Source organism: Micromesistius poutassou (genome assembly GCF_964030765.1).
Source record: "Micromesistius poutassou genome assembly, chromosome: 16".
NCBI classification, from domain to species: Eukaryota; Metazoa; Chordata; class Actinopteri; order Gadiformes; family Gadidae; genus Micromesistius; species Micromesistius poutassou.
This window is the reverse complement of record NC_140286.1, coordinates 10,797,868-10,823,992: the sequence shown is the minus strand read 5'-3', so window position 1 is coordinate 10,823,992 and position 26,125 is coordinate 10,797,868. Positions and strand designations below refer to the sequence as shown.

The window sequence follows — 26,125 nt, the reverse complement described above, 5'->3', positions numbered from 1 at the left end:
TTCCTTTTTCTATACCTCCTGGTGGGAGTCTCGGACCGGTGGGCTCCGGAGTTCAGGCGAGAGCGGTGAGTGTTGATGGATATGAAGCTAATGTTGTCATTTGTATTGCTTACGTAGCCTGATCGATTGATCGCAGTTGAAAATTAACAATAACGATTGTATCAGGACCGCTTAGTGCACAAAAACACAGACTCTTCTAGACGTCTTTCAACAGGTTGAAATGTCTGTCTGTTATTTCTGCACCGCCCACTCCTCGTGAACATGTTCACTTTCAATGAGTCTATAAAGCACTCTTTTGCAGGTGTGTGTGTGTGTGTGTGTGTGTGTGTGTGTGTGTGTCTATGTATATGTGTGTGTGTGTGTGTGTGTGTGTGTGTGTGTGTGTGTGTGTGTGTGAGTGTGTGAGTGTGTGAGTGTGTGAGTGTGTGAGTGTGTGAGTGTGTGAGTGTGTGAGTGTGTGAGTGTGTGAGTGTGTGAGTGTGTGAGTGTGTGTGTGTGTGTGCGTGCGTGCGTGTGTGTATGTCTGCGTGCACGTGTGCGTGTATACGTATACGTATTGATGTAGGGAGACAGAACGATATCGTCAGACCTTTTCCCCCTCCGTCTCCGCCCAGGTGAGACAGCCGATTGGCTAGCTGGACTGTAGCGATGGGGCACAAGCTGGACCTGTCCGGCCTGACGGCGCTGGAGGCGGAGCACGTGCTGCAGGTGGTGCAAAGGGACATGAGTTTACGGAAGAAAGAGGAGCAGCGCCTCAGGTGGGTGACCCCCCCACCTACCTACCCCTCCTCCCTCACATACACCTATAAGCATACGCGCACGAAAACATCAAAACGTAAGACTTTTCTGTCCTCAATAGTGTCTTCACCCATGCTCAATTGGTAGTGCGTCTTTGAAAAGTGTTTTCAAATTCATTTACATTAGTGTGGACGTTAACTTAATGAAGACAGCTCTTTTGAAAGGATTGAACTATGGGCCTTCACTCCTGTCACTCCTTGACACGTGTACAAACATTATGAATTCATTATTGCTTGATTCTTCACTGATGGCTACAGGGAAATCACAGGAGAAAACACAGAATTGATCTCGATGTCAATTCTGTTATTTGAAGCAGGGACATTTCATTTGCCCACTCTAGGACGGATAGGGAAATGTAGATAGAGCGTAGGAGAGGGGAGAGTAGAGAGGAAGACAATGAGAGAGAGTTGGAGATTGTCTCAATTGTATTGAGTATCCTACCTGCTAAAAAGTTGAATAAGAAGAAGTGCTATTCTTTCATTATTTTGCACTGGCCCGCACACTGTAAAAAATATAAATGGAAAGTAACTTATTTTAGTTATCTATTACCAGGTCGGTTTCTACCTTTACTTGAGTAGGTTTCTCAAACAGTGATTTTCACTGTTACTCAAATCCTTTTTAACGTGACTAATTCTACTTGATTATATGTTCTCAACACTCTCCCTTTAGGTGTCTAATCCATTAAAAAGCAATTACACATGATCACTATCCCTGTAGGAGAGACCCGCCCTGGGCTGATTGAGCCGTGGGTGGATGGCCTTTATCCTTCACACACTTAAATAATGTTCACCAGAAGTAATGTCTGCCTGCAGTCAAAACATTACACCAGTGCTACTTTAAAGTAACTCAAGATAAGAACGAGGAAGAGGAAGAGTTGTTCTGGAACGTCTCCTCTTCTCAGTCAACATTGAACTCTGTGTTATTTGCATTCCATGCCATTATGAAGGCGTGACTGTAATTCTGAATCAGGCACATGAACAGTTGTCCTTTTATAGAGATTAGTGTTCCCGCAACACTTAGCAGGAAAAGACCTCCCTTTCCTGTGCTATTCTCATTGACTTCCTTATGTTTTCTACTGGGTCTTCAAAGCCTTTAGTCATACCCCAAGGCTCTTGTGTGTGTGTGTGAGCCTGAATTTATTCCCATGACTAAAACAATGTAGTCTATGCACAGGTTAGTCTGCAGGGCAGGGAATGAGAATGCTCTTAAGATTCGGTTAGTTTTGTTTTCTGTGCCGTTGTTGGACTAGTTTTTAGGTGCTAAGTCAGATCAGGTCAGCTTTATTTATGAAAGCCCTTAATCACTGTGAGACATGCTGAGAGAGATTGTTGCAGGCCGTTAATAAACACAAGAAATGGAAAAAGAAAAATGACTCAAAAACCTTAATCATGGGGAGATATTCAGCGAAAGTTGACAGGGAATATGGGGAGAAAGGAACAGTAGCATAGCATCTCTAGTAATGGTCACATCAACAGCATGTTATAGCACATTATGTAAAATATGTATGTAACATACGTACTAATATGGTAACATAAATAAGAAAAGTAAACTATGAAATTGTTTTGGAAGTAGGCTACCTACTGGTACCTTTCAGGCCACCGTAGGGGGGGCGGGGTGTTGGTTGGTTAGTTGAAATCTGCAACCTCACAGTCACTAAATCCTACACACTGCACCTTTTAGAAAAAACTGATTTTGTCGAGATGTTCGTTTATCCTGTGTGGTCTGATACATGCACACCTGTGTTCAGACCACTTCCACCGCCATGTCCACGCTAATCAGTCTACAGTGGAAACACTTTAGTGGAATCAACCTATCTGATCCAGATTCAATACAAACACACCAAGTCTACTTTGTCTAAAACCAATGTGGCAGCTGGAAGGCTCCCCAGCTTTTCCTCCGTGTGATTCTTTGTAAAGCGATTGGTTAATCGCTTTACAAAGAAGGGAGGTTTTTGAACTAACTTTGGACAATACAAAGTGCTAACCAACGGCTAATCTCATTGTTTGTTTCAAACCCGTTGGCCAGTGTTATTGACACATTAGTGGACAACATGTGCTCAATGACTGAATGGGGAGAGTGCAAGTCACTGGTGAATGTAGACCACACTTTTATCTGTTGGTATATTGTTTAATGTAGACACACACATGTAGACAAACAAGACAGAAAGTTGGCCTAAAAATACACACACACAAACCAACACACACACAGTACACACAATCTCCTTGTGTGTGAAATCTTAGGTATGTAATATTTGTTCACAGCTTGTTTATAGCTTTTGATGACCTCTTTCTTTATAAAAAAAAAAAGTTGGAGATTGTCTCAATTGTATTGGCAATCATTATTTGTTTGAGTATCCTACCTGCTTAAAAGTTTGACAGGAAGATGTTCTGTTTTTTCATTGTTTTGCACTCGCCCACACCGTAGACAATATTAACGGGAAGTAACTTGTATTTGAGTCATTTATTAAACAGGTACCACCCCCTCACCCCCAACCCTTCCCCTATCTCATTCTCACCTGCCCCCATCTCTCCCTCTACCCCAAACTCCCCCCTCCAAACCCCCCCCCATACCCCCCCCCATATCATCACCCCCCCCCCCCCTCCCCACCCCCCACAGTGACCTACGCCAGGAGCTGGAGGAGGAGGACGGCCGCTGCCGGCTGCTCTCCCGCCAGCCGCGCTTCAACCGGCTGTGCTGCATCCGCTGCTGCTCGCCCTTCAACTTCCTGCTCAACCCGCGGCGCCGCTGCACCGACTGCCTGCTGGACGTGTGCCGTGCCTGCGGCTCCCACCGCAAGGCCGACTGCACCTGGCTCTGCTCCACCTGCCAGAAGAGGAGGTACGCGCACCGCCGAGGGGGGGGGGCGGACGGACGGAGGAGGAGTCGGTGTGTGTGTGTGCGTGTGTGTTGGTGTGTGTGTTGTTGTGTTGGTGTGGGTGTTGTTTGTGTGTGTGTGTGTGTGCGTGTGTGTTTTGTGTGTGTGCGTGTGCTTTTGTGTGTGCGTGTGTGTTTTGTTTGTGTGTGTGCGTGTGCTTGTGTGTTTGTATGTATGTGTGTGTGTGTGTTTGTTTTGTCCATCTCTAAGTGTGCATACAGACATACTTGTTACGTCAATCACCGGTGTACACATGCACGTGTCATGTATCCTCTGGCTTTCTGCCAGAGATCGCTTGTAAACACCATTTTATTCACCAATGTTTTATCCGTCTGTGTGTGGGACCACCTGGTCTCTGTGTGTCTCTCTGACAGGCTGCTGAAGGTCCAGTCTCTGGAGTGGTTCTATGTGAACGTCAAAGGCCGCTTCAAGAGGTTCGGCAGCGCCAAGGTGCTGAAGACCCTGTACAGGAAACACCTGGCAGAGCGCGGCACGGTGGCTGAGCTGACAGGTAAGCCCCTCCTATCACGCACACACACACACACGCACACACACACACACACACACACACACACACACACACACATGCACGCACGTGCACATACACGCATGCACACACACACACACACACACACACACACACACACAGCATGTTTAAAAAATCGGCACTCCATTTTCTCTTGATCTGGGCTCCACATTTCGTCACCCTCTTAAAGTAATGGCCTAAGTCATATTTTCAAGTTGTTCAGAAAACAGAAAAAACTGAACCATATATAGAGTATATTATAGTCTATATATGGTTCAGTTTTCTGAACAACTTGAAAATATGACTTAGGCCATTACATTAAGAGGGTGACGATTTGCTGTGGTTCATGATTCTGTGGTTTATTATGTGGAGTTTTCTGTGTTTACTTTATTCTTTAGTCTGCCAGGATCAGTGAAAAAAGCTGACAAAAATGACTTTGATCCTAACCAAAAACCGACCTACAGTTCTCACATGATGGGTCCTATCTAATCTAATAAAAGGCCCATAGCAATGTACCAGAAAGAGATTTGAAACCAATTGGTAGATGTCTATAAAGCATAAAACAAAACAATATCTGACTATAGATGTGTGTGTGTGTGTGTGCGTGGGCGGGTGTGTGTGCATGTGTGTGTGTGTGTGTGTGTGTGCAACTGTGTCTGTGTGTGTGTGTGTGTCTGTGTCTGTGTGCGTGCGTGTGTGTGTGTGTGTGTGTGTGTGTGTGTGTGTGTGTGTGCGTGTAGTCATCTGTTGTACTGTGTGTTTTTGTGTGGTAGTGTGTGTATGTTTGTGTGCGTGTGTGTGTGTCTGGGCTGGAAGAGTGTGCTATGGGGGATAAAAAGCTTCAGTAAAATGAGTGCAGGTGAAGGGAGACAGAGAACATTAATTCCCCTTCCTGGTCGGGCTTCCATCCTGACCACAGCGTCAGCAGATTATTCTGGTCGCCTGCCACACTGTCAGCAAGGTTTTTCAGCACTGACTGATTGTATATTATTTGAGACTTCTATCTCTAGAGTGTGGAATGTTGTCAGAGTTTAAGTTTGGACTATTTCTCTACATTGTATTTAGATAATAAAATATATGCTGAACTTTATTTACGACTTCTGCATCCCTGTGACTTTGACGATTATATACATTGGGTTATACATTGGCCTGGCTTAGGCTTTTATTTTATTCAGAACAACTCTTTGTCAATCTCCTATTAACACTCAAATAGCAACATGCTTAAAGAAGGTCGTCAATCCTTCTGAATTCGTCTCTGAAAGTAATCCAGTTCAAAGGCCAACAGAAGCCCAGACCTCACTCTCAAAGCTCATGGGACTCTTTCAGTGATTCACTATATTCATTCATCAGCACTCTAAATTTTATACTCTCTCCCATTGATTATTTTTGTCTATCTTTCATATTGCTGCTGAAATGTCTGCTAGTCGGCTTTAGAGAGACAAACAGAACGGGGTGCATCTATTTTCCCTACTGTGCATTTATAATGCTATTCTTCTTCATCATTTGGGATAAGTCCTTCCTCTGGCGCTTTAATGTGATTGGTAGTTGACCCCGTGACCTCTGGACCCCAGGGAGGGGGGGGAGGGGGGATCTAAAGCCCCTAGGGAGTGGGGGGGGGGGGGGGGGGGGGCAGAGGCCAGCTTATGACAGACATGAGACTGCTGTAATGCTCTTATGTAACAATAAACGGCAGCATTGTTGCAGGAACACCTATAGGGTGACCCGGAACAACCCCACCCTCAGGTTCATGGCGGGGGTAAAAGTAGGTGGTGCTGATGGTGGTAGTGGTGGTGCTGGTAGTGGTGGTGCTGGTAGTGGTGGTGCTGGTAGTGGTGGTGCTGGTGGTGGTGGTGGTGCTGGTAGTGGTGGTGCTGGTAGTGGTGGTGCTGGTGGTAGTGGTGGTGCTGGTGGTAGTGGTGGTGCTGGTGGTAGTGGTGGTGCTGGTGGTGGTGGTGGTGCTGGTGGTAGTGGTGGTGCTGGTGGTAGTGGTGGTGCTGGTAGTGGTGGTGCTGGTGGTAGTGGTGGTGCTGGTAGTGGTGGTGCTGGTGGTAGTGGTGGTGCTGGTGGTAGTGGTGGTACTGGTAGTGGTGGTGCTGGTGGTAGTGGTGGTGCTGGTGGTGGTGCTGATGGTGGTAGTGGTGGTGCTGATGGTAGTGGTGGTGCTGGTGGTGCTGGTGCTGGTGGTGCTGGTGGTAGTGGTGGTAGTGGTGGTGCTGATGGGAGAATATACTTAGGGCTCTGCTTGCCTGAACCCAAATCATAACTCTTTAGTAAATTGATTATTCTTTATGCTATCTCTGAAACTTAACGTGTGAAGTCTTATGAATGGTGTCAGTCGTATTTGAGTCCACAACTTTGTGAGGATCAAATAAAACAATATCAATATACTTAGTTATGAATCACACATCTGTTTTCCAAGTTCAGGATACAGCTACACATTCAAACAGATTGTATTTGTTTGTCTTTGTCTTTAAAGCTGTGCCGTGTGTGTCTGAACAGAGCAGTGCCTGCGCTGCTCGCGTCATGACGTCCTTTCATCCCTCCAACGGGGTGCTCTGATTCGCTGCATCATGTTTCATCGTTGTCTCTGTGCGCTGCTGTGCTTGCAGAGGGCAGCGCCTACGAGGAGAGCATCCACACCGAGGGCAGCGTCAGTGAGAGCGACGCGGCGCTCTGCCGTCAGAGTGAAGGTCTGTGTCTGCTTCTGCCGTGCCGATTTCACCCGATGCTGAACTCGTGAACCGTGATGATTATGGCAAATGGATGGAGATTTTACTTTGTGTGATGGGCGCTATTGAAAGTGTCAATTGGATGCCTTGTTACTCCAGTGCTGTAGGAGGCGCTCCACAGCGCTGGTTGATTGTAATTGAAACGTTGTTCTCCTGGCTAGTAATGCAGTCAAAATGGACATCATTGGTATCTGCGTTCTTGTGTGACTCCATTCATTCCTCGTGTATAATAGTTTGGACGGATGTGTGGGTGTTTGGATGGCTGGATAACACATGAATGGTCGTGTTCACTTCTCTCCCAGAGCACGGCGAGGCGGACACCCTCACAGTGGCCAAACGGGTGGCCGGCGACGCCATAGATGAAGCCATCTCCACGGCCGAGTTTCACACCGACAACCAGGTGCAGTGGTTACCCATGTGCCCCTCCCCTTTGGGGTCAGAACATGCGACCAAATGCAGTGACCTCTTGAATAATATTGAATCCACTCTCAGTATTTTTTTTATTTGCGCTTATTGAATACATTCCGATATTAATCACATGATTACGTTGTGTTCACTCACTCACTTTTCCTCATTAATCAGTGTCTGCATGCGTGTGTGTGTGTTTGTGTATTTGTACGTATGGTACATGTGCATGTGTGTGTGCCTGTGTGTGTGTGTGTGTGTCTGTGTTTGTATGGTTCAATTCCTCGCTACGCTTCAGCAGTTTCAATCACCAGCATGAATTTCCCAGGAGATTTGCTTTCCTTCTGTAATCTGAAAAGTGTCGTAAGTGCTTTCACTGAGTCACAGAGAAAACATTAAATGTGCTAAGAGGAGTAATCTGCTTACGGCACACTTTGCCCCACAGTAAAGTTCCCTTGTTTGTCTTCATGTTGTCGTTGTTATTGCTGTTTACTGACCAGGCGAAGCAGAAGGAGGCCCTCTATCTACGGGAGCACAGAGGAGAACTCATCGAGGAACTGGCCAAAACTATCGTCCAAAAAGTAACACGACAAAGTGCACTTTCACTTTAATTTTTGCGACACACAATGATTCTTATTTAAAGCCAGCTGAGCCCATGGATTCAGATGGAATTCGAACAGTACTTTATTTCAACCATCAAACCGACTCGCCGGTGCCCCTTGGTCGTGACGTCAGACTAGTTCGGAAAAGGTAGTCTGAAACGAACGCCACCTGCGTTCGCAGCAGAGTGGAACGTTCAAGTTCATAGTGTTTGGGGAGAATGGCAAAAACATTTTAAACCTCTTTTCTCTAAGTTTGGGACTTATTTCAGTAAGAGTGATAAAACAACAGAGATAACTATTTTTACAACCATATAAGACAAAAAAACATGTAAAAGAAAAAAAGGTTTTGGCTTCAATGGCTTTTTACAATGAAGTTCTTACGTGTCATAGTCAGTCCAAAAGGTTTGAGTTAATTCACTGAGCCGCACAAGGAGCCGTACACTGCCAGGACCAGCAGAACCGACTGAACCAGCCTGCGTAGGTGGGAATCAGCCCAGCCTGCAGAACTAATTGCTGGCATTTTCCATGAACAGATCGTCAGCCGGAGGAAAGGCTTGGCCGAGATGAAGCCAGGATTTGACCAGGAATGCCCCTCGGACACTGGCCACGGCTCCCTCGCCCGCCAGGCCAAGATCTGGGTATGAGGACCACCCCATAGGAAGGAGCGTTTTTATGGGCCCATAGAAAAACATGGTTGTGTGTGTCTGTGTGAGTGTGTCTTTGTGTGTGTGTGTGTGTGCGTGCCTGTGTGCATATGTGTGTGCGCATGTGCATCCGTTTTTTGTGTGTGCACATGACATGAGTCAACCTGAACAAAACCTAACTTGTGATATACTGCCCTCTACTGGCTACCTATAAGCATTTACTTTTGCATCATTACCTTTATTTGTTCATCACGCAGAAGGTTGATATGATATCTCTGCATTGTCACTATACTGATGGTCATTGGTCATTGTTTTTCCAGAGGACCCAGTCGGCCTTCTCTCTGCTGGACAACGACCTCCCAGAGTTGAATCTTCCAATGGGGCTGAGGAGCGAGGGGGGAGGGTCTGCCGTCTGGCAGAGTGTGGAGCGGCTTCTGGACAACTCTAGTAAGATATAAGTGTCCATGGTATAAGCTTCAAGAAACAAAGTCCATCCATCGTTAATTGCAACTGCTGTGACTGACATGTTGATTACTTATAATTTGCGTGATCTTGTGACATATTCTGTAGCAAACCCTTTGAAATTGATCTTGTGACATGTTTTTGTTAATGAAAGTATAGAGTATAGCAGTTACTTGTTTGCCTGAGCTGATGCAGAACTGAATTTTTGTGTTACTGTGTTGTGTTACTCTTGTAGGGAGGGAACACTTTCATCTACATATTCATTTGTTTTGTCCATACCTAGTGGATGAGCTGTCAAATCCCCCCCCCCCCCTCACGCACACACAAACACTCTCACTATTGAAAGCAAGTGTTTGTGTCTTGGAAAGTGCAATATATATGCAATGTATCACTATTATGAACGATTACATTTACATTTAGGGGATTCCGCCGACGCTTTTATCCAAAGCGACTTCCAATAAGTACATTTGTCAGAAGAACGAGCAACAATATATCGCAGGTCGCCGGTACAGAAAAGGTCATTATTTAAGAAGACCATCTAACGGTTGTGTCATCCCCATCCCCTAACCCCCCTGGCGACTCCGGGTGCGCCGCGTCCCCAGTGCTGAAGAGCCCCGACGGGAACTGGATCACCCTGCAGAGCGGCCAGCTGTCCCGGCCCAGCCTGCTGACCCGCCGCAAGAGCCTGGTGTTCAGCGCCCTGGAGCAGGAGGCCGGCCAGGTGTCGGCCTACAGCGCCATGGCCTCTGGCCCCGACACCCCGCCTGAGTACTGCAGCTCCTGGGGGGCTGTGCTGCAGGACCTCCACAAGAAGATGACGGACGGCGCGCTGGACATCGCGGACCTCGGCGGCGGCGGGGGCGGGGGGGGGGACCCGCAGACCCCACCGCGGCGGCCGGGGAGCCGGCGGCGGTCCAGCGTGGATGCTCTAGAGGGGCTCTCCAAGCACCGGCGGCCCTCGCTGGCCTTCATGAAGAGGCAGCTGCCCCTGGAGGTCCGGAGGCCGTCGTCTTCGCGGAGGACCAGCGTCATCGACCTGAACTTCAGCCCCGAGGGGGGGGCCGCCGGGGGGGGGGAGGGGGTGCGGGAGGGGGGGAGCAGCACGGGGGAGGAGTCGAAGGACTCTGGCGGCGTCAGGCGATCACGACGGAGGAAGAGGAGCAGGAGGGAGAAGGGGCCGTCTTCGCCGCCGCCAGTGAGTTCAAGAAATGAAGGGGTGAAGCTCAAACAGACAGACACAAACGGATCAAATGAGGTAGAAACTCCTAAAACTCTAGCTAAGGTTGAATTGAAAAGTTAAAAAATGAAAAACATTATTGTAGTCTAACTAGCCTATAAATAAAAAGAATATTGCAAACAATATCATTGATATACCTAGCAGTAATTACATTTTAGCTAAAAGAATATATTCACATTTACGTGATCTTACTTTCTTACTTAATGGTCTTGAAAAACACCAACCTCAGCTCTTGTTGTTCTTCAACTTACAGAAGTGCGACAAAAACCACCAGGATGCCAACAACGGGAGTCACACCGCCAACTCCCAATCCCAGCATGCATCTGACACCGCTCCGGACACGCTGACCTCGGGGGCCGCCACCCCCGACGCCTTCGACCTCGAGGGCGGGGCCCGTCACCAGGATGGGAGCGTCATGGGGGCGGAGCTGGTGTACCGCCTGCAGCAGCTGGCCCGGCGGGGCAGTGTCTCGGACGCTTCCATGGCCGGGGGCGATGACGAGGGGGGGCTCCGCCCGGGCACGGAGGAGGTGGAGGTAGAGGGGGAGGAGGAGGAGGAGGAGGAGGAGGAGGAGGAGGAGAGAGACGGAGCGGAGGGGCAGCTGGAACAGGGTGGGAGGTCTAGGCATGAGGGGGACGAGGATGGGACGAGGTCGGAGCACGCGTCCATCCCTGAGGACGGGACGGACTGGAGCTACCGGAGAAGTGAAGAAGACCACGGAGAGGAGGAGGAGCAGGAGGAGCAGGAGGAGGAGGAGATGAAGAGGGAATACAACCTGTGTCGGACTGCCTCTCAGCCCAGAGTGTCCTTCTCCTTAGCCGCTCATCCGGAGCTGAACGGGGCCTGGAAGAGCGAGGGAGGCTTGGCGACAGGGGGCGGAGAAAGTGAGGAGGAGGAGGAGGAGCAGGAGGAGCAGGAGGAGCAGGAGGAGGAGGAGCCTGGGAGGAACGGCCAGACGACAGAGGAGGAGGAGGAGGAGGAGAAGGAGGAGCTGGTGTTCCACCTGCTCCACCTAGAGGGCCAGGTCAGGGCCACCCAGTTCTTCTCCACCGAGGACGAGCTCGACCGGGTCGGCCGAGGGGCCGACGACGGGGAGGGAGAGGGCGGCGCCAGAGGAGAGAAGATGGCCGCCAGGCTGTGCCGATTGGCCGAGCAGGTCAGCGCCGGGGGGGAGTTCTCGTCCACCGATGACGAGCGGGAGGGGAGCCCGGGCCGGAGGGAGGCGGAGATGCGAGGGAGGGAGGACGGAAAAGGGTCCAGTGGAGAGTTGGAGAAGGAGGACACGTTCCTGTGGAGGAAGGAGGCAGAGAGCGTCGTCCCGTCCTCCCAGATCCGGGACTTGGCCAGTCTGGTCAGCACCTCCCAGTTTTCCTCCACGGAGGATGAGTTGGACCGGGCAGGAGTAGGTGATGATGGAGGAGGTGGAGGAGGAGGAGGAGGTGGAGGAGGAGGAGGAGGTGGAAGAAGAAGAATCAGAAGGTGGGGAGCAGTGAGCAGGAGAAATCGGGAGGGGAAGGGAAGGGAAGTCGAGGAACGGTTGTTAGAGCGCGACGGCGTGTCAGCGGAATCGACGGCCGAGAGGAAGGGAAGCATGGCGGATTTAGCCAGGGGGATGTTGGACCTCTTGGACGTCCAAGAGGGAGGAGGCATCCCAAAGGCTGTAGACGATGTAGCCCAAGCCATGGAGGAAGAGGGAATGACTGCAGACAGGCGAGACAGGACAGAGGAGGAAGGGGAGCACCGGTATTCAAGTCCCAGAGGAGGAGGTGGTGCGGAGGACAAAGACTGGCCCCGGGAAGACCAGACGGAAGGTCTGTCCTGTGCTCCTGTCGAACGAGAGCAAGAGAACAGAGAAGAAAGATGCTTACAAACAGGGCAGAGAGAGGAGGCTGAGAGACAGGCTTACAAGGAACTAACTACCAACGTAAATGAAACGAGGGTCTCAAAAGATGACATTTTACGTTATGAACGGGAGTCGGAAAACTCAGGAGGAGAGCAGGCGTCTCAGGAAAGAGACCATCCTGAGACGGTGGAGAGACAAGGCGATGGCACAACTCTGGGTTTGCTCTGCAGCAGCGAGAGAGACTTGAGCCGTGAGACGAGGACCGGAGGAGACAGGATGGCAGCAGGAGGGTCGGAGGAGCAGGGCGCGATGGCCAGTGGAAGCCAAGCTGGAGACCTTCACCCAGAAGATCAAACCTCCATACTGTCCCCTGAGGAGATTCAAAACGTAAGAGAGCCTCGCTGTAGTGGCACTTCTAAAGAAACGCCTGGTGATACACAATGCAATAATAAGACACAAGCATAGTATAAACAACTGTTATATGCTACATAATTGATATGCTACAAAACTAATTGTTCCATCTTAGGAGGTTCTTTGCACTCCAATTGCAATGGCTATACATAATTAATAACTTTATTACTGTGGCCCACTGCCACAGTGATCTAACTAACTCTCTATTTGTCTATCTCCTCCTCAATCATCAGTAATCTCCCGCCTCATGTGTTGGTGTCTATGGACTGGTTTTAGGATTTGCACTGGATTTGATGTCCTCACAAAAGAACCACACTAAAATTGGCTTGAACAATTTTAATATCCCAAACTGAAATCAAGATCTTCATTTATATATTTAGCCAACCCTCACCCTTATTGAAATATCTTATCTAAATTGTGAAATGTAAAATAACATTTCAAATTTGAATACATGTATTATTAATGTATCTGTATGTGTGTGTGTGTGTTTATGTGTGCGTATGTGTTCATGTGTGTGGTTGTATGAATGTGTGTGTGTGTGTGTGTGTGTGTGTGTGTGTGTGTGTGCGTGCAGAGGTACTCGGCGGTGTCTCTGCGCGGCCTCACCACGGAGATGCTGAAGGTGTTGAACGCCACCGAGGCCATCCTCCACGGGGCGGGGGGGGGCGGGGAGCCCGCGGCCCCCCGGCTCCTGCTGGCCCCCGGCGCCGACCCCCTGAAGCTGGACCAGCAGTTCTCCAGGCTGGAGGAGAACGTAAGACCACGCGGCCTCAATCATTACCACCGCCACACAACGCTCTTATACTGTTCATATAACGTCTGATCATATTTAAAGTCGCAATGTGTACAATTTCAACGAGCTCTTAGCTTAAAATGACACTGATCCTTAGTGATTTCAATCATCGTATCAATAAAATCACAACGTGTAACTGATACATTCGACAAAAATCAAATGTTGGCCGCTGCATAACTACTCTTTGTTAACAAGAATGTTACTATGGACACTCCCAAAGCCCTAGTTAGTCACCCCCTAGTTAGTGGACATGAACCCTACCCTAGCTCACGCCCGGTCCCACCGCCAGTCTAGAGTGGACTGATCAATCTTAAGGGCTGATTATGGTCCCACGTTCACGCAACGCAAGGGGGTTACAGACCCCTTACATCCTTGCGGACCCTCCTTGCGTCCACCGCGAGGGGCCTGACGTGCGCCTCCCCCAAAAATTGTAACCTTCCGTCGAGGTCGACGCAGCAGCAAGGAGCTGTGATTGGTCCGCTTACTAAAACCCGACGCAGGAAGCGTCTGCGGGGGTCGTTGCGTTGCGTCGATGTGGAACCACAATCGGCCCTTTACACCCTGCTCCTTTAACGGTTCATTATCGTTGGTGACGGTTCCTGGGCGGTGGGGGGGTATGTCCTGCAGGTGTACGTGGCGGCGGGCGCCATGTTCAGCCTGGAGTCTGAGCTGGGGGGTCTGGAGGAGTGCGCCCGGGGGGTGGGCGGGGACACCCCCGACGCGGAGCTGTCTTTCCTGGAGGAGAAGGTGGCCTCGGCTGCCGCCAAGGTCCACCAGTCGGGGCAACAGGTGGGGGTCGAGACACACGCGTCTGTTTGTTCACTGCTGCCTTTTGTTTCTAGGCTCGACTGGCAAACCAATAACCTTTTTTAAACTTTTTTGTTTTTTTTGTGTTGATTGTACTCTACTCTGTGTGGTTTTTAATGTGAAATATTCTCTTTATGGGAGAAAGCAATGATCTTTATCCTAGGGGTTGTACCCCTACCGGGAACCTCGGTGGAATACTATTTTGTGCTTGTTGCCCCAAGAACCACTGACACTTTGACATAAAATGATAAAGAATATATATATTTTAAAAAAAATTGCTTTATTTTTTGTTTTCTATGCTGCAGCTATCAAACATCTCTGCCAGGATCGCTGCCCTGAAGACCGCCGGCCTGAAAGTAGACCCTCAGTCCGGGACCACTCAGGTCAGGCCGATACCCACCATGGTATAATACATTAGGTGTGAAAGATTTAAACGGACACAGGGTACAACACTACAGCCGTTTCTCAATTCGCGTTCTCGTGTGTTCTCGTGTACGGTAGGCCGTTCTACCGAGGATGCATCGGAGGTGACTCGTGTGGACTTGGGACCGTTAAATATCCCAGAATGCATCATCGAGTCCGCTGCTGTTCCAATTGCAGGTGCGTACTCGCGCTCTCGGAAGTCTGTACTTGAAAGTCCGGACTTGCCAAGTACGTACTTCCAAGTCCGCGAGAACGTAGTCTGCGTACTTGGTATTGAGAAACGGCTTACATGTTTCAAAGAGAAGGTCGATTAGTGATTGACAACACCTGCCACTAACTCACCAGTCTTATAGCTAGGTCCCGAGAGCCAGTCCCCCTCCTATCCCTGTCTCTCTCTCTGTCTCTCTCTCCCCTATAGAGAGCTCAGGCACTCAGTGCTGATTCTTACTGTGTATCTGCTGTCTCTGTGTCTCCACTACAGCCAAACACTCCCCCCTCGTCTCGGCTGCTCAGGAGGAGGTTACCTGCTACACCGGTGGAAGGTGAGGGTCCTTCTTCATGTCCGTTTGGATCTCTAGGACGTATTACCACTTATCGCCATAGGTGTCGCCACAGAGAACAAAACATATATTCGAGTTTGGTGCTTTAATTGAACTTCACTATTCATTTGACATTACTGTAACAGTTACAGTAACAGATCAATATGATTCAGTTGTGTATATAAGATGAGTCAAATCCCCCCAAAACGTAATAACAAACAATTTTGTCTGTGAACTACCTTGCATCCCATGCAAGGTAGGCCATCTCTCTCTGCCTTATGCCCATAGCAGAGAATGGGATACAGAACCTTACTTGAAAACTAAATTTATTATGATAGTATTACCTCAACTAATGACTAAATAACAAGCTGCTTGTGTTCCCCTATGTCCCCTATGTAGGAAAGGAAGCTTGAGCAGTGTTGCTTAGAGACCATGTTCGTACTAAGCCATGCGGACCCCCATGACCACCACCACCACCAGAGTGCCTTGATCTACAGCCTCTACATCTTATAGGGGATTTGAGATGCTCTCAGCCAATGAGGTGATTGCTGCCTTTTAACGACGCTTAACCATTAAATATAAATATTATTCTACTTTTCTATGACAGTGGATTATAGACTTCCTAACGGTTTGATCCAAGGGATGATCAGAGTGTTAAAAAAACATATAATATGAATTGTCTCTTTTAGCTTAAAATGATTGTCACTCTGTTCATTTTGAATGTATCATACATAGTTGACATTTGAAGGTACAATGTATAATTTCTTCCACAAACTGTCTCTCAATCAAAACAATAATAAGACATAGTTTTTTTTTTTTGTTGGAAACACTTGGGATCATGTAAGTACACAACTCAACAAAATATATAACATAGGTCTACTTGTTTTTTAGATATTTTAATGCAGAAATGTTACAAATTATACCTTTAACTTTGAAATGCACAATATACAAAATTATTGAAGACCTTTTAATGTATGGAGCCACTCCTTAAAGGCTGTACAGATGCAATGTCCCTTATAAGCTGCATACCCTTAAATGTATCTTATTGTACCGGTTATTTAGCAGCAACAAACTGCTGTTCCTCACTGTTATTTAACAGTGAGCGAGAAAGATTCTGAAGGACGATTTAGAGATTGGGGGGAAATTATTTTAACCGTGATTCTTTTTTTTTATGCTGCCAAATATTTTGTCAGTGAAAAACAGCATTTCACTGTATTTCTTGGTAGAAAAGTCAACAGGGAGATTAAACTGTTCTTAAACTGTTCTTGGAATTGTGCACATTGTGTGTTTCAAATAAAATAAAATCAGTATTTTCATGGCTATGCCTTTAATAAATGTCAAAGAAGTGGAAAATGTACAATAAATAAACTTTTAGAGACTCCAAAGTTCCAAAAAAACATGTTTTATGGTTCAACTCGTCCGTCTGATGTGCAGGGCTAGTCACCACGGTGTCACTCACATTCCTCCACTGAAGAATTTGGCCCACATAGGAGCAGTTAGTAGTATATACACAGTGGTATCCCTGTCCATTATATGCTAAATGTTTGGCTGGTTTACCTCAAGAGCATTGCTGTCCATCCGTTTGTGTGTGTGCATACATGTGTGTGGCGTGTCTTCCAAATTGCATTTCCATAGCCATTATCATCCTTGATAAAAGCGAAAGGCAGAGAAAAAAACAATTTCTGGCGTTAAATAAACAACACACCTAATTCCACCGACATTTAAACGGAACAGGAGCTACTTTTGGACAGAGACCCATTTCAAGTCAAGATTTTCACCAAAAAAAAGTCAGAGGTCAGAACAAAGCTAAAGTGGGGGCGGGGCTTGACTGTGATGGGAACCGCGTGACCGACATCTGCCCTCCACAAGGTGGGCACCGGCCGCTGGGAAATGTGCTCAGTATTCTGGAGCGGAGGAGGAAATAACACCGGTGTGCCACATTCCCGCTGCCCAGGGAAGTGTGAACGACACAGCGCCATTGGGCAGGAGAACGGACGTCACCGTGGACCGACCCGAGCACAGCGTCAACACAGCGCTGGGCAGCCCGGGGGCTCTGCGTTGCGGTTGACACACACGGGGGGGGATGACCCGGGCAGACGGTTCAGCAAACACTGTTTAAAAAACGATCTGTCTGTTGCTGCGTGGTGTCTGGAGTGTCTCCAGACCCATCTGTCACCGGGCAGACGTCATTTAATATCACACCGATACAAACCTTCCTCTGTTCCGTTTCAGTCAAGCACTGATGAGAAGTAATGGATCAACAATCACGCCTTCGAGTCTGTTTGTTTAATTCATAAATACTTAATTCCTCATAGAGGTTTTTTATTTTTCCTCTTCTAGATATTCCCAATTCTTTCCTCAAAATGAACTTGAGGAAAAATCGGCCAAACAGGAACAAATGCAATTTTCCTTTTTTTGTCACACTGGAAAAAAAAAAAGAGATACGCGGTTCTAGCATAGCACTCAAGCGCTTATCCCAAGGCCTCCTGGGATGCGTAGTCGCCAGTCAGGAGCTCTCCGAGACCAGGCAGCGCTCTCTCTGGTCGGGGACGATGAAGCCCTCCTTCATGTCGCTCTCCCTGCGGCCCGTGATGATGAAGGACTGCTTGGGGGCCACCACCACCGCCGTTTCCCCGACGCCGGCCTCCACCTCGGCGTAGGAGGGGTTTCCCGAGCCCCGGCGGAACTTCATGATGGGCCATCGGGTGGGACGCCTCTGGGGGTCAGTGGAGCGGAGGGTCGGTGGAGGGGAGGGCGGGGGGAGCGGGGGTTACAACGAGAGAGCAAAGCAGAGTCAGTGAGATTTAACGGATTAAGGAATAGACAAAAACATTAGATGGAACACTTTATTTTAAGTTTTGGCTGTGAACCTACTTAAGTCAAACGTCCGTCATTCATCCACAGTCATCATGAGATATTTGTTTAGGGCGCCGTACATTTCAGCATGAGAGGAGCAGAAACGACAGCAGTGTCACAGACTGACCTCCAGGAGGAAGAGGCTGGCGGTGGAGGTGGGGTGGTTGTACATGTAGACACTCAGAAGGATCACCGTGGCGATGATCACCATGGGCAGGATGATGGCTGCCAGGAGGCGGGTCTGCAGTTGCTCCTCCCCCTCCCCTGAACTGTCAATCTCAGCTGCCCAAAGAAACAGAAGAATGATTATATTATTATTGATTGTATGTATTAAATATGTAAGATCAAGAAATAAATCTAGTTTGTTTTGGCACCCAGAATGAATAGAAGTGTATCGGGCGTACAGGTGACTTACGTGCTTCGTTGATGTGCGATTCCATCTTTGTGTTGTCTGTGAATCCAAAACAACAAAACAATGATCAAGTTATTGCAGGTTAGATACGCCACCCTGTGTTTATGAATCCCAGTCAAACGATATCGACATTAGAATGATATATTACTTTGCGCCATTGAGCACAAGCAAGCTTTGTGTAATCCAACTCTGAATCACGAGGACATACAATACCGTTCTAAAGTTTGGGGTCACTTAGAATGTCCATATTTTTTAAAGCACTGTTTTTTTCAATGAAGTTAACATTACATTTATCATAAATACAGTGTAGACATTATTAATATGGTAAATTACTATTCTAGCTGGAAACTGCAGATTTTTTATGGAATATCTAGGTGTACAGAGGGCCATGTCCAGCAACCATCACTCCTGTGTTCTTATCTGTGTTCTTATCTGAGCTCATCGTGTTAAAAGGCTTTGATGAAAATTAAAAAATAATTGATGATTAGAAAACCCTCGTGCAATTATGTTAGCACAGCTGAAAACTTGTTGACTAAAAGTGAAAGTTTTCATGGAATACATGAAATTGTCTGGGCGACCCCACCCAACTTTTGAACGGTAGTGTACCTCCAGCTGATTGTGTTTACGTTCTACCCATAAACCTCCTCGGCACATGTGACTTCTCCAGGGACGTCACACGGTGTTTTTCAAGAAAGCGCCCGTGGCCAAACATAACAGCCAAGCAGCTGACGTTTACGTGAAGTAACCGTCGGCGACGCATACATACAGTATACCTCCTTGTGCGCTTTCGGAGCGATGCACATACGTAGCCACCGCTCCGCAGCTGAGGACAGTATGTAGTATTTAACATGGCGTTGTATATACTCGCCGATGACCCTCACGGGGCCATGGGAAATAGCTGACCACTTGACCCCCTCAAACAATTAGGGCCTCTAAGGATCCCTGGCGGAACACGCTAGGCCTGTGTACCTCGCCATGACAACAGGCACTTATTGATTGGACGATAATGACGCCATGGAGCAGCATGGGGAAAGGGCTGACGGGCGAAAACACAGGGACTGCTGGGTTTGCGGAACGCAAAGGCGAAAACAAGCGTCGTCACAACATTGACATGTGTTGACCGCGGAGGGTCCATGGAAACCACAGATGAGCCACCACTGCGTGGAATTGCTATGGATACACTAAAGAGGATAGCACATATTGCAAGCTGATTCCTGAAACAGTGCGCCGATTGCAAAAATATGGACGGTCGGTTTGTTTCACCCTTTTGTGTCTGCGGTTTAGTTTTTTCGTCAATTGTAATGCTTAACATACCTGATTTTGCATCATGATTTAAGAAAATTTTCAACACAGAGGTTGACGCCAATGAGTCAAAAATGTTGAAACTTGGTGTATTTTGAGCTGGCAAAAAAAAAAAAAAAAAAAAAAAGACTTAAGCATATAGGTTTGAATGAATTGATTTCTCTGATAATAAAGCACCAGGGACTGACCCTCTGCAGGGGGGCTGGTGGGGTCCTGCGATGCGGACGTGGGCACACTGCCGCTGCTGGTGGTGGTGGTGGTGGTGTCGGTCGCCGTGGAGATCTTAGCCAGGGCGGTGGAGCTGGTCGCGGAGGCTCTGTGATGCTCCGTGCTGGAAACGGAGACCGGAGTGGTGGTGTTGGTGTGGTTGTGGGCCCTGGCTTTGGTGAGGCTGGCCGGGGGAACGCACCGAGGGTCCCTTCTCTGGGGAAGTAGAAAACCAACACAGCTAACTCTTACTGCTGGGGACTTCAACCCTTGTGAAGCACTAGCTGTAGTGGAATGCGGCTGAGTAACTAAAGGATTCGTACCTCTTCTGGGCAGCCGTGGTCCACCCAGTCCTGGCGGTTTCTGTCGAATCCACTGGAGCATCTGAACATACAGAATGGGCAGGCTTACTACTGGTGCCCATGACAAAACAGCACAAAACTATACTTGTCTGGAGGCCAATGATCACAATCTTAAATACAAATACAATAAACAATATATTTCATCCACACAAATGTATGAATGTTATATAAGAAAAAGACGAATAGATATTGATATTGAATAGATATTGCTGTGTAGAATTGACACTGAAGGGTTACCTCTGCAGCCTGGTGCACCAGCTACAGTTGAAGCCGATCTGCGACGTGACACAGGTACCACAGCTGGAGAACTGGACGCACGCTGCAATGTCCATACAAACGTAGGCTGTTTATTCATCACCCCCTTCAGTTAAACACTTTCAGAAGTGATTGAATGAGAGTCTTGTACTTCTAGGACACGTTCAATGTATCTGTTGAGGGTATTCTCCGACCATTAAGCTCCATCTCTGGCTATAGTCTATAGTCTCTAGATCTCTTACTGGGCAGAGGCAGGATCTCCACTGCGGTACAATTGGAGATCTTGGACTTCAGGATGTCCACCTTGTGATATTCATAAATGGTCCTCCGTCGAACATCTGGAAAAAGAAGCACAAATAAAATCATTTATTTTATTGAGAGATCTCATTGAAGGATCTCAACGGCCGAATAAAAACAATAAACGAATCAACTGAATTAATAATTGATTGCATTAACTCACTGCGTCAACTGTAAGACCTGACAAACATGTGATCACATCTGACAAATGACACACAAGCTGAGCTGAGTACGTACTGGGAATCTGCTCTATCTTATGAAGCACAACGAAAGCATCCGACAGGCCCATTTTGACTGCATGGTGCTCAGCACTGATGTCCCCCACGGCGATGGGAACCTGAGAGAGAGAGAGAGAGAGAGAGAGAGAGAGAGAGAGAGAGAGAGAGAGAGAACCTCAGCATCAAGTCGAAAGTCACACACACAACACACACACAAAGAGGCAGAGACTGACGTCTTTGTAGGCAAAGACGATGCGCCCGTCGCTGTGCAGGGTGGTCTGGAAGGTGAAGGTCCCCAGCCCGGAGCCGTCCTGTAGGTGGACCCGGTTCCACTGTACCACTAACGCTGTGCCTACACACACACACACACACACACACACACACACACACCACGACATGGATATGAATACAACACACAATGACAGATACGTTGACTGAAATGAATGTAAGTTTGATGATCGGTCATTACATGATTTTTGTCTTACCATTGTCCACATAGAATACACTGGAGTCTTTGGAAAGGCTGGGATCAAAGTTCGCCATGAGAGGGGCGATGTACTGAGTGGCTGTTAACATCCAGTGGATGATGTCACCAGTGTAGATGAACCCTAAGGGGGCAGGAGGGGGAGGGGAGGGGGGAGACACACACAAGCACACGTTTTAAGTCAATAAGTATGTATTGGAGATAGTCTTTCTCTGATATACAACCTTGGTTTATGCCTACATTGAATGCATTTAGTTCAGTTTAGACTTACCTCCAGTTGCCACTGTTATTTCTTTTAATATGTGGCCATAGAAGGGGAAGTCAAAGGATAGATTGACTTTCTGGAGGCAAATCAAAAAACAGGGTTCTATCATATTAGCAGAGCATGAGCATCACTGTTAAATTGTGCCTAAGAATAAATAGCTTATTACTACAAGAATCCACATTACAGCAAGGCATCAGCCATTCAGGGACAGAGACAGAAACGGAGAGTGCTGATTGGAGAGTGTAAAGCCAACAGCATCATGTCCGGACAGACAGAGTAATGGTTTTGAATTTTCCTGCCCACATAGACTTTGATCCTATTTCATGTGATCAATAAACTACAGCCCTGCTTCATTCACGATCCATGTGCTACGCTCCATTAAAACAATGTGATACTTATGTTTTGGGTAACGCTGCAAATATGTACCAAAATTGGCTTGGTGTGCTTTGGCTTTAGAAACCAAATTTAATTGTCATTTTTCTGTACGTACATTGGCCTACATTCAAGTGTCTTCTCATGAACATGTTCCTTACCGCTGCTTGTCTGTGGGTATTGGAGATGAACCCATGGGCCTTCTGGTCCCCCTTTGAGATCTGATCAATGTCCACCCAGAGAGCTTTACCACCCGGGTCTCCCGGGCCGTAGATCTTAGACGTATAGTAGACGTGATCCATGTCCTGTCAAAACAAAACACACATCCTTATACTCTAGTACTAGCGTCATCAATCAATCTAGACTGACTACTCAACTAGTAGTCAGCTAAATGAATGATGACAAAACCATCTAAATTATTTAATCCTGCGCATCACACAAGTTATTTCTAGTGTTTTGATGTGTTGTTATGTTGGTCTATGGACAGGATTCACTATGACTGTATGAAAAGGCGTACCACGATTTGGGAAGAATTGTCATGTCCCTCCTCGGTCAACAGGTCTTGCTCGCTGTCTTCTGGCCGATGCTGGTCTCGGTAATGACCCCTCTTGTCAGGGGCCCAACTAGGGGCCCCAGACCTGGTTCTGGGAGTCCACCTCCTCCACCGGGGCTTGGAGCGCAGGTCTATAGGGGACCCTGTGTCTTGAGGAGCTAGTCCCTGCGTGTCTGCATGGTAGACCCCTGAGTTGAGCGCCAAGATGGGAGAGAACAATGTTGTTGGCATTGCAATGTTTTACAGTCTAGTCTTTGTGTTCGTCATCGTTCTTCATGTCGCTGAAACCATTGCCACCGCAGTTGATGACAATGTGTGGCACAACCAGCAAAAAGTGAAACAATGGCCAATGATTACACATAAAAAAAACATATTCTTTATTTCCATATTGTATGAAATTGTTTTTTAATTTATAAAAACTCCATGTTGCCAGCCCACACGGACCCCCACCCCGACCGCACTGGCCATTGACAACACAACAGTGTGTGTCCTCCTGCTCACCAAACCCCTTCACATCAGAGGGTGAAGGAATGCCTCGCATTCTTCACACCGCCCGGTCCACGACCCGACGTACGAGGGAGATGTGGGAGGGATGGGCCTATTCCCTGAGGGAATGTCACAGTGGTTCTTTGACAGCAGCAACAGCAACAATGCGGCTGTATACACGTGCTGTGTACACACACTAAATCACTACCTCCACGGTGGGTGTTGACGAGTGTTGACTGGAAGTGACTCGAGAGGAGGAGAGGCTCTGAACAGATCACTAGTTGTTCCATAATAACAGACTAGCTTTTTGTTTTGGCAAGCGCTTACTAGGCAGGACAGATTTTCACAGAGAGGTCATATTCAGGGTAAACACTGGTGTGGATAATGGAACTAATTATCAGTCCAGTTCCATAGGCCAATGATCCTGTATAGAAAGCCACAACTGAAACAAAGAAATACCTTGGTGTAGTAGTCCATGCTGGGGCTCCAGGGCATCTGAATGGAATACACCCATTTAGAGTTAATTATACACTGTTTACACTGCTGTGACAACAACGGGGAAATGCTAGCTATACTAGAGTTGCCGGATAATGACTTATGATCTTTCCCTGTTATACTTTTCACTGTTCTAAGACTGCATAATTGCCTTGGTTAAGAGCAGTATTTGGACAGGTTTGATTATAACTCCCTGGGGACTGGGAAAAATCAACTTTGGTCCCTGAATGAATTTTGACTTTTTATTGTGTGGAAAAATCTAATGGACAAGCAATTGTTTTTCTTTTTTTTTCTTATTTTGGAACTGTCAAATGACCAAATCTATCTAGCTGGCGTCAGGTGTTAATTTGTGATACTCAGGGGTGAACTTATAAGAATATACTTAATAACATAAGAGTGTAATTATAATTAATTAATTTAAGCTACTTGTATATGAGTATTACTGGTGATGGACTTGATGATTACATTACATGAAAATATGATGAAGTAGAAAGGCTACTTTTAACTTTTTATCCTTTATATGTTGCCAGTAATATAATTACAATTATATCAACAAGAATAATAATTTACTAGACTACATTTGTATTATATTAGATTTGTATTAGTATTATTATATTGTATATATAGTATTTCCACCTGCACAATTATACCAACGCGGTCACCGTGGGCAGCCTTTCATACATCAGTTTGCTATTCTATTCCTCAGGATATATAGATATAAATTGCGTTTGTATGATGAAGGGGAACTATGATTACATATTACCTATTAAAGACACAATTTGAACCCTCTTGATGAAAAAAGTTGTAACGGGTCATTCTTTAGTTAAAACTCTTATCTGGAATTCGTCTTCTACCATAATCTCAAAATATATACAAATTATCGCCAATAAGTAACAACTGAATATGGATTTAGAAACGACTCACCATATGGAGATTTGAACTGCATGTGGCTGACTTGAGACTGAAAAGCCATCCCCATTCCCGCGAAGAGATGCAGTATCTTCGCCACGGTCATAGCCATCCTTCCCAGGGAGCCTCGACCGGCCGCTCATGAACGCGCTACCTAGTGCTCCACTGCACCTCGGACGCTAAGTGGCCCACTATGGCCGATCTCTGGGCGAAAAGGCTACCTGTTTCCAAAAACAAATGACTAGAAACAGAGACGACGTATGCTTGTTGAGTCATTTGAGAAAACAAGAAGTAGGCCTTCGTTGAACGCGCTTTTTTTCTAAAGAGTCGAACGAGGTAGATAGACGTGAGGTTTATATCATATATATTATATCACTCTCACTGGCTCTATTGACCTGCTGCCTGCTCTTTCCCGGCGGACAACACACACATGTCCAGTTCTGAGGAGGAGCGCACGTTTCGACAGCTGATTTATGACTTAGCCTACAGTAGCCTACTGGCAGGGGCGGATCTACCGGGGTGGCATGGGGTGGCAACTGCCACCCTAAAAAAAGCCTTGCCACCCGCTGCCACCCCAGTTGGCAGCGCCGAATTAAAAAAAAAATCGGCTTTTACGAGATATTTATGAGCGCAAGTTTCAAATGTCTGACTGCAGGTGAATGCAGTCAGGTAATATTGCCCCACCCCGAGCGCCCCCCGCCCACTCCCGAGACTCGCAACGGCACTGATTTTGAATACACGGGTCCAAAACCCCCAAACGAACGATCAAGCGGCACGGGAGAGAGACTACACTCTTGAGGTATTACTGAACTGTCTATCTATGAAGAAATGACAATAAGTAGAAAAGAGCAGGGCTAATGGAGTTGTAGTTTTCCTATAAAGTTATTATGCTGTGGTGACAATGAATAGAGGTTAATAATAATAAAGTGATATTTGCGCTCAAGTTGGACTGATGATGGACATCTGATAGGAATATCTGATAGGACCTATACTTTGCTGTTGTGGGTTATTCGCTTAGGCGGGCAACATTTCGGGTTGAGGACTTCATGAACCTGACCCATGTCTGACTGTGGTAGCTGCATGAATTACCTTAAAAAAGATGATTGTTTTTACCTTTGTGGTGCTGCCTGGGTTGTAGATCATATCCCTCTAGCCGGAACAATCTGACCTCACATTCTAGGTTTACTACAATATAAAGTACACGAATGTACGAATGTATACATGATGCGAATCCGCATCGCAAATGGCGTTTTTAGCCCCACTGTGTGGCCAAGGCTAAAAGTACCAGGGGTACGAATAGACACTCCGTTATATTAAACAGCGCTGACAGGAACACACTCACGCCTAGGAGATGATTCAGTAGGCCTACTCTGAATCGGAATGTAATGTCTATCAGCACGTAATTATGAAAACCTTTCTTTGTAAAACTTGTTTATGGTAAAGCACGATGCAACAAGTTTAGTAATATTTACTTGATACTGTTTTGTGTACCGCGACCAAACGAGCGCTCAGAAACCAAGAACAAATTGCATGTTAATCCAGCAAAGTGTTGGTGCGA

General features: G+C 47.1%; 2 protein-coding genes across 2 annotated transcripts; one reads left to right on the top strand and one right to left on the bottom strand.

Moving 5' to 3' along the window:
* The first annotated feature begins 46 nt into the window (after positions 1–46).
* myripa (myosin VIIA and Rab interacting protein a) lies at positions 47–15,555 on the top strand. The gene is made up of 20 exons (XM_084481501.1): positions 47–65; positions 615–758; positions 3,415–3,636; positions 4,048–4,184; positions 6,809–6,889; positions 7,231–7,328; positions 7,834–7,914; positions 8,469–8,573; positions 8,900–9,026; positions 9,644–10,236; positions 10,532–10,813; positions 11,075–11,162; positions 11,295–11,684; positions 11,841–12,089; positions 12,267–12,508; positions 13,107–13,286; positions 13,953–14,114; positions 14,438–14,515; positions 15,037–15,097; positions 15,494–15,555. The coding sequence occupies exons 2-20, from the start codon at positions 649–651 to the stop codon at positions 15,505–15,507; spliced, it is 3,300 nt and encodes a 1,099-aa protein (XP_084337627.1). The 5' UTR covers positions 47–65; positions 615–648; the 3' UTR covers positions 15,508–15,555.
* A 2,045-nt stretch (positions 15,556–17,600) lies between these two features.
* Positions 17,601–24,679, bottom strand: plxdc2a (plexin domain containing 2a; the record flags this gene model as incomplete). Its single annotated transcript, XM_084481500.1, has 14 exons — positions 17,601–17,810; positions 18,078–18,232; positions 19,853–20,087; positions 20,195–20,255; positions 20,471–20,552; positions 20,731–20,826; positions 21,023–21,122; positions 21,237–21,355; positions 21,489–21,611; positions 21,759–21,828; positions 22,286–22,429; positions 22,642–22,865; positions 23,623–23,658; positions 24,583–24,679. The coding sequence occupies 14 exons, from the start codon at positions 24,677–24,679 to the stop codon at positions 17,601–17,603; spliced, it is 1,752 nt and encodes a 583-aa protein (XP_084337626.1).
* Positions 24,680–26,125: the final 1,446 nt, after the last annotated feature.

Excerpts from the sequence above, each read along its gene's own strand:
- myripa (XM_084481501.1), top strand. The coding sequence starts at position 649 with ATGGGGCACAAGCTGGACCTGTCCGGCCTGACGGCGCTGGAGGCGGAG. Across the intron at positions 759-3,414 it reads AAAGAGGAGCAGCGCCTCAG|TGACCTACGCCAGGAGCTGG; the intron begins GTGGGTGACCCC and ends CACCCCCCACAG. Across the intron at positions 8,574-8,899 it reads CCCGCCAGGCCAAGATCTGG|AGGACCCAGTCGGCCTTCTC; the intron begins GTATGAGGACCA and ends TTGTTTTTCCAG.